The sequence below is a fragment of the Meleagris gallopavo genome, chromosome 20, assembly GCF_000146605.3.
Source record: "Meleagris gallopavo isolate NT-WF06-2002-E0010 breed Aviagen turkey brand Nicholas breeding stock chromosome 20, Turkey_5.1, whole genome shotgun sequence".
NCBI lineage: Eukaryota > Metazoa > Chordata > Aves > Galliformes > Phasianidae > Meleagris > Meleagris gallopavo.
In genome coordinates, this window is record NC_015030.2 from 5,603,089 (window position 1) to 5,610,141 (window position 7,053).

Sequence of the window (7,053 nt, forward strand, 5' to 3'; positions counted from 1 at the left end):
TGGGGGGAGCGGTAAAGAGGGCTCCCCTACCACCGGAGCCCTGCCCTGGGGGGCGCTGCACTGCCCACCTTCTGCTACGGGTGAGATTCGGTCGCTGAGCGCTCTGCCCCCTCACCCTGAAGCCCCTCAACCCCCGCAGGCCGCTCTCCGTTCCTCACGGCGATGGCCTCGCTCAGTCTATCCGAGTTGCTGGACGCGGCCATCGGGACGCCCGAAGTCGGGGCCGTCAACTTCACGGCGCTGCACAGCCTGCTGCGCGCCATGCTGCAGCACCTAGGAATGCAGCACCTCCCGGCCGCGGGGCGGGCAGCCGCACCCGGGGAGCATCCCGAGCAGCGGGGCACTGCGAGCAGCTCCGCGGCCCCTGATGTGCTGAAGGAGGAGGGCGAAGGAAAGGATAGCGATGACTTCAGGGGCTCCGAGGTAAAGGTTTTGCAGGGTGCTGTTCTGTAGGTTGGTTTTTGCTGGTCTCAAACCACGGTTTGATGCAGCCGGGCACTGAGGCCCCCAGCACAGCTGTGGGGTTCCCCACCTCCTCTCCCTTCCAGGCTGTGCCCCTCTCCCAGGACCTCCTCGAGGAGCTCGGTGGGATGAAGGCAGCGCAGTCCCAAATGGGAGAGGACCTGCGGATGATTAAGGGGATGCTGGGCCTGGTGAGTCGCCCCCATCACCTCCATCCATCCCTACCCCGCCCCACAGAACCCCACTGCTGAACCCGTGCTCGTTCTCCACCCGGTTGGGCTGTGGTTGAGGACACCCAGCCTGAATCCCTTTGGGGAGGTCCCATTAAATCCCTGCTCTGTGCTGCCTTCTCAGGAGGACGGCCAGGACACCACAGCACAGCAGTGGGGCCGCCGTGATGGAGTGGGGACGGACAGTGATGTGGGACGGCCACGAAAGCACCTCGAGCCCGTGCTGGTAGGAGTGGATGTACCAGGGCACACGGCACAGTGCTCCCCAGGTCCCCAGTCACAGTGGCTCCTCATGTTCCCACCCCCAGGCTCAGCCTGCCCACAAACTGTCTTCCCATGGTTTCTTCTTCCCAGGGAGCTGACAGGGACCGACTTTCATCCACCGAATCCTCTGAGTCTGATGATGGCACCCAACAAGAGGATGGCCTGAGGAGACCCGCAGGGGGACCGGGGACACAGTCTGTGCCCATGGCTGGCAGAGAGACTGCAGGAACACAGCCTGACTCCCTGGGGGCACAAGCAGGGATGAGGAGGGCATCACAGACTCCTGAGAAGTGGGCAGGCACTGCCTTAGACCAAGCAGGGACATCTGGTGCCACTGCCACCACCCCAGGGACACAGCCAGGGTCCCCTGGCACCCAGGTCACCACTCCAGGGATGCAGCCGGGGTCCCCTGGTGCACAGATCACTACCCCGGGGACACAGCCAGGGTCCCCTGGCACCCAGATCACTACCCCGGGGACACAGCCCCCTGGCACCCAGATCACTACCCCGGGGACACAGCCCCCTGGCACCTTGGGGACACAGCCAGCACCCCTGTGGTCCCAAGGAGGAGCAGCGGGGGCTCAGCCAGCCCCTCCCAGCACAGCACCCCACACTCAGACCGTCCCTTCCGAAGCCACCCCCGGTGCCATGGGGACAGGGGTGGATGATGTACGCTCCAAGGGCAGAGATGAAGCTTTGCAGCTCTTATCACCCACTGCTCTGGGAGCTGAGACGTCCCCTGGCATCGACACCAGCTCCGCATCCCCTGCACGAGGGCTGGCAGTGCCTGAGGTCTCTGGCCATGACGTGGGGACAGCGGAGGCTCTCAAGCAGCTCAGCCACCTCTGCAGTGCCCTGGAGGAGCGGGTGGCCCAGCTGGAGGCCACAAAGTCAGACCGCACCGAACTGGAGGAGCTGCGTCTGCCTTTCCTGGAGGGAGGTGAGAACCTGTTGGGCCCTACAGGTGGTGGTGATGGGGGTCTGGGGGCTCAGCCCAGTGGGTTGCGTTCTCTGCATTGAACTGGAGGGGGTTTCTCAATGGGAACACCTGGAGGTGAGGTTTGGTTACAGCTGGAGCCAGACCCTGATGGCATCATATCCCTCCAGGCCAGGAGAGCATCGCCAGCGTGCTGACCGACCTCCGGCACCGCGTGTCTGCACTGCAGGGCATGGCCAGCGACCTGCATGGAGAGAAGGAGAAGGTGAGCGGGCAGCAGTGCTGGGGTGGGCAGGGAGAGGTCACCAAAGGACCCACACACATGGACCACGTGCTACTGCTGTTCCCAGATCAAGCAGCTGCAGGACGCCTTCGGGAAGCTGGGGGTGATGGGGGCCGATGGGAAAGTGGACGGCAGCCTGCAGCTGGGGTAAGAAAATGGGAGAGGGTCTGCTGCTCCCGAGAGCAGGACAGTTTGGGGGTGAGGGCCAGGAGGGGGTTCCATCCATGCGCCCATCCTGCTGGCTAGGTCTGTGCTGCAGGAAATGAGGAGGGAGCTGAAGGAGCTTAAGGAGAAGCAGGATGCAGCCAAAGCCACGCTGGAGCAGCTGGTGGCCGACACTGCCAACCGCCTGCAGGAGCAGGTGGGGATGTGAAGAGGGGACACGGGGCCGTCCTTGTAGGGACGACTCTCGGGGCCATCACAGCACCCCTCTCCCTTACAGCTGGACGAGCTGCGCTCCGTGCTGGGCAGCACCACGCCGGCCACGCAGCCCCCCAGCAGCGCAGAGCAGGATGAGGCCCCGTGCCCGGTGTGCAGCACGGATGTGGGGGCACAGCTGGGGCGGCTGCTGCAGCGCTACGAGCAGCTCCAGGAGTTGGTGGAGTCGGTGTCAGCACGGCAGGCGGCGGGCAAGGCGGGCAGGCAGCGGGTGGGCAGGGAGCAGGTAGGGGAGTGCTGCACCCACCCGGGTTTGCTTTGGGGCAAGTTTGGGTTTGATGTCGCAGCCTCCAGCCCAATAACCTGTGTCTGCTCTGCGTGGCTCCCGTCGTGCATCCCGCACACGGCGCTGGGCTGCTGTCTTCCTCCCCAAAGCAGGACGAGGAGCTGCTGAAGCACATCCAGGCTGCCGTCACTCAGGTGCAAGGGGACTGCGAGAAGCTCAGCTCTGTCACTGGGAACCTCATGGATGACCGCCACCAGAGGCAGAGGGACATTGAGGTGGGGCTTGAAGCATCCTGCAGGCAGCCCCACTGCTTGTAGCCCTACAGAATCACAGAGGTGAAGGGGAGCAGGGGAGGAGGCTGTGAGCGGGGCCGTTCTGTGTTTGCAGGCTCTGTTCCAGTCCCTGGAAAGGCTGGAGAAGGAGAAGGTGGACAAGGAGGAGCTTGTGCTGGAGATCGATGTGGTAAGATGTCAGAGCATCTCCGTGCTTTGCAGTGTGGGAAGGGAGAGTGGCAGGGCCAGGACCTCATGGTGCTCTGCTATCTCCCCATCCCAGAAAGCCGACAGAGCCGCCCTGGCCGGCAAAGTCAGCTGTGCCCAGTTTGATGCAGCCATGGAACAGCTGAATGGAATGATCGGGGAGATGCTGAGCAAGGTGACGGGGCAGGAGCAGGACTGGCACCAGGTCCAGCAGAAGCTCATTGAGGAGCTGGACTCCAAGGTACAGGGAGGGTCGTCCCCCCCGCAGAAGGAGCGGGCACAGTTGGGGTTTGAGCAACCCGCTGAGCACGGTCACCCCTCCTGCCTTTCCCCGTCCCTCCTGCCTCCTTCTGGTGGCACTGATGGGGACACGAAGGCTCTGTGCCCACCCCCAGTTGGATCGCTTGGAGTTGGCCCCGCTGCGGCAGCAGCTGGAGGAGCGCTGGAGGAGCATCCTGAAGCAGCTCAAGGAGAAAACACCGCGGGTGGAGGCTGATGATGCTGCCGGGATTCGGAAGTGGGTGCACTGGGGACAGCTGGGGGGAATGCTCTCCATTTGGGGATGGAATTTGTGCCTTTTTCTGCCTGTTTTCTTTTTCCTGCACACAGCTCTGTGTGCCTCCTTGCTGCACCGAGGAGCTTGGGGCAGGGATTTAACACAGGATCACGGCATGAGGCCCTTAAATTTACCATGCTTGCTGTCAGACAGACCCACGGCACAGACAGGGTTTCCATTGCCCCTTTGCTGGTTTCCTTGGGATTCAGGTGGCAGAACTTGTCCCAAGCTCCTAGAGACGGGAGAGATGCATGCAATACATGGACCCACGGGACTCGTGGCACCCCGAGTGCCCCCTTTTGCAGCCACATTCCCAGGCGGGACCCCAAGAGCCCATCCCTTCTGCAGCACCCGATGCTGCCACCGACCCCTGATCTCCCTGCAGGCAGCTGCTGGCCCATTTCCACTGCGTGTCCTGCGACCGACCCCTGCACATGCTGGTGCCTGGACCGTGAGTTCGGATGCTCCCTGGGTTCGGGTGGGTGCTGGAGGTGGGACCCTGCCCTGTGTTGTCCTGCCTGGCTCTGAGCTGGCAGCAGGGCATGCGGTCACCCCCCGGGTGGGGGCACACACCTGCAGGACACCGGGGGGATGGCCGCAGAGCAGCGTGGCTCATTGCCCCCCATCACCCTCTCTCTATCCTCCAGGCACATCGTGACCATTCCACCACTGCCACCGCTGCCTTCCCGCGTCACCGTGCGTCCCCGTGCCACCTTCCAGCCGGAGCAAGGCCACAGGTGGGGGACAAGGGGACAAGGGGATCATTCGTGGCACAGAGGTGGTCTCAGCCCTGAGCATCCACCCGCACCCCGCAGGGAGCAGGGAGCCCAGTGTGGGTTCCTGCAGGTGCCGCGGCGCTGCGGGGGGCAGCACACCGTCACCCACCCACTGCAGCGCTGCCCACGACCCCCACACCTCCCACCCTACGGCCCCACGCCGCCACAACCCCACGGCAGCATCACCAAGGAGGTAGGAAATGGGACGTCCGTGGAGGTGGAGATTTGGGGTCTCATGGAGGGAGGGATCTGGGACCACTAAGGAAGGAGGGATGTGGGATCACCGAGGGGGCAGGGATCTGAGGCTGAGCAACTCTGGGAGCATCAGCGTGCCTCAGTTTCCCCAGGGAGAGCTGTACATGGGCAGATTGAGGGGGGAAGTTGCATCCACATGGGCGTTTCACCCACCTCTCTCTACCATTGTGCTCCATAAATACTTCTTGTAGCTCACGGACAGCTGCAGGCTGCCCTGGGGAGATGTCTGATGGGTTTTGGCATTCCCTGCTGGGGATGCTCTGGGAGCTCTGGGTCAGCTGGGAGCACGGTCCCCACGGTGCTGGGGGGCTCCTGCCTGAGCTGTGCAGCCAGCACTGGCACTGCTCCCTGTTCTCCTTCCCAGCACGGCGAGACGGAGCTGCTGGGCCAGGATGGGCACATCTACAAGGGCCGGTTGGAAGCTCAGCTGCCTGCCCTCGCAGGGAAGGAGGGTACAGCTGGGGTGTGGGGTAATCCTGCTGACCCTAAATCTGCAATGGGGGGACCCCAACCGCTCTCATGTCCCCCCTCCTCTGGTCTCTCCTCCAGGCTCAGCGAGGAATAAGCCCAAGCTGTCCCCCAGGCACTGGGGTGCTCAGGACACAAACTTCCTGCCCGCGCGGCCCCAGAGCGCCCTGTCCTCACTCAGCCAGCCAAGTATGGCCCTGGGACATCGGGGTGGGGAGGGCACTGAGGTGTCCTACAGCAAGTTGGGGGGATGGGAGGGTTTGTGTTCACAGCTTGGCGGGGTGGGATGGGGGATTGGGGTGTGGGCAGAACGGGAGGGTGAAGACTTGCATGGAACAGGATGGGTCCTGGACCCAGTGCCCATCCTGACCCCAAAGCCAAGGCCTTCAAGTGGCTGCATTAACCCTGTGCTCCCCCCAGGCACCCCCAGGCTGCTGGAGCAGCGCCCAATGTCATCCCACGGCCGCCTGCCCCACCTCCGGCCGCCGCAGGGCAGAGAAGAAAGCCCCACAGCTGAGAGAGGAGGGGGAACCCCGTCTGAAACCCACCCATGGGCACCGGGTGGACCCATGGGCTGCAGCCAGTAGCAATAAAGAGCGGTGGATGAGAGGCATCTGCATAGTCAGGGTAGGAATGGGGTTGGTTTTGCCTTCAGCATCCCTCTTCTGTTTGTATGGACACCTCGTCCTTCACTACCTCCAGCCTCCCATCCATTCATCCTTCTATCTATTCATCCACCTAACCACCCATCCATCCACCCATCCATCCCCACTCCTCGCTGCCCATGCAGGTTATGGGGCTGGCCCTCACACCCCTCCAATTGGCACCCAGTGCGGATGCAGGGGGACACAGGGCTGGGATTTTCCCATCATACACACGCAGCATCCCTTATCCCGAGCCCCAAAGGGGTGAATACCCTGAATACCCACACAGGGCATCCCCTGCCCCACCTGCTCCCAGTGCAGGAGCTGGGAATCCATGTCCCTGGGACTCCTTGTCCCTGCCTCGCCACGTTGGAACCCAACAGTCCATTTACTTAAATCACATTTTACAAGGCCCTCATTTACTGTTGCACTGGATTGCAGCTGCTCTGTGCTGCTCTGACCTCCCGGGACGTGTTTGTTTGGGGTCTGTTTTCCATTGGGGAAGGGGAGTGACATTATGAAGGCAGGAGGGTGGGGGAGGCACCAACAAATGGGTCTGGGGTTCCACGGTGCAAAAAGAGGGGAAACTCAGAGCAAAGCCCATCAGCAGGTTAAGGCTCAGCTGGGACACATTGCTGAGCTCAGCCCCCCCACCCCATCAGTACCCACTCACACTGCTGGTCCCATAGGCACCAGCATCCCTTCAGCCCCAGTGCTGCTGCGCTCACAGCAGGTAAGCAGACCTGGGTGGACTTTGCTTTTCCTTTGTGGAGCATCCCTGTCCCTACCTGTGCGTCCCCAGACCCGCTGCATCCCAGGTTTAGGGGGGGTTTTCTCATTGCATGCTGAGCTGGGGGTTGAGTTGGAAAGGAATCCCAAGGTTGGGGCTGTGGTTGGAAGGACGCTGGTGTTCCCCCAGCAAAGAGAAGAGGCAGGGACAGCTGCTGTTAAAAAAGTGATTATTATTATTTTTTTTTAATTCTTTTTAAATTAATAAAAAAACCTTCGAGTTGTTTTCTGTTGGTTGTTTTTTTT

General features: G+C 62.2%; 1 protein-coding gene across 4 annotated transcripts; it reads left to right on the forward strand.

Annotated features, from left to right (window-relative positions):
- On the forward strand, window positions 1-6,478 carry QRICH2 (glutamine rich 2). 4 transcript variants are annotated; one of them, XM_019621699.2, is made up of 19 exons: window positions 1-80; window positions 177-423; window positions 549-653; window positions 817-918; window positions 1,047-1,896; window positions 2,064-2,158; window positions 2,244-2,323; window positions 2,423-2,537; window positions 2,619-2,840; window positions 2,990-3,115; window positions 3,228-3,302; window positions 3,396-3,560; window positions 3,715-3,836; window positions 4,261-4,326; window positions 4,523-4,612; window positions 4,722-4,844; window positions 5,271-5,358; window positions 5,456-5,563; window positions 5,795-6,478. In XM_019621699.2, exons 2-19 carry the CDS (start codon window positions 262-264, stop codon window positions 6,284-6,286), a joined length of 3,186 nt encoding a protein of 1,061 aa, XP_019477244.1. In that variant the 5' UTR covers window positions 1-80; window positions 177-261; the 3' UTR covers window positions 6,287-6,478. The 4 variants fall into 4 exon arrangements, with proteins under 4 accessions (XP_019477244.1, XP_019477242.1, XP_019477243.1 ...); XM_019621697.2 differs by having other exon boundaries at window positions 7-423; XM_019621698.2 differs by having other exon boundaries at window positions 7-423; window positions 2,993-3,115.
- The last annotated feature ends 575 nt before the right edge of the window (window positions 6,479-7,053 follow it).

Excerpts from the sequence above, each read along its gene's own strand:
- QRICH2 (XM_019621697.2), top strand. The coding sequence starts at position 163 with ATGGCCTCGCTCAGTCTATCCGAGTTGCTGGACGCGGCCATCGGGACG. Across the intron at positions 2,538-2,618 it reads CCAACCGCCTGCAGGAGCAG|CTGGACGAGCTGCGCTCCGT; the intron begins GTGGGGATGTGA and ends TCTCCCTTACAG. Across the intron at positions 3,116-3,227 it reads AGAGGCAGAGGGACATTGAG|GCTCTGTTCCAGTCCCTGGA; the intron begins GTGGGGCTTGAA and ends CTGTGTTTGCAG.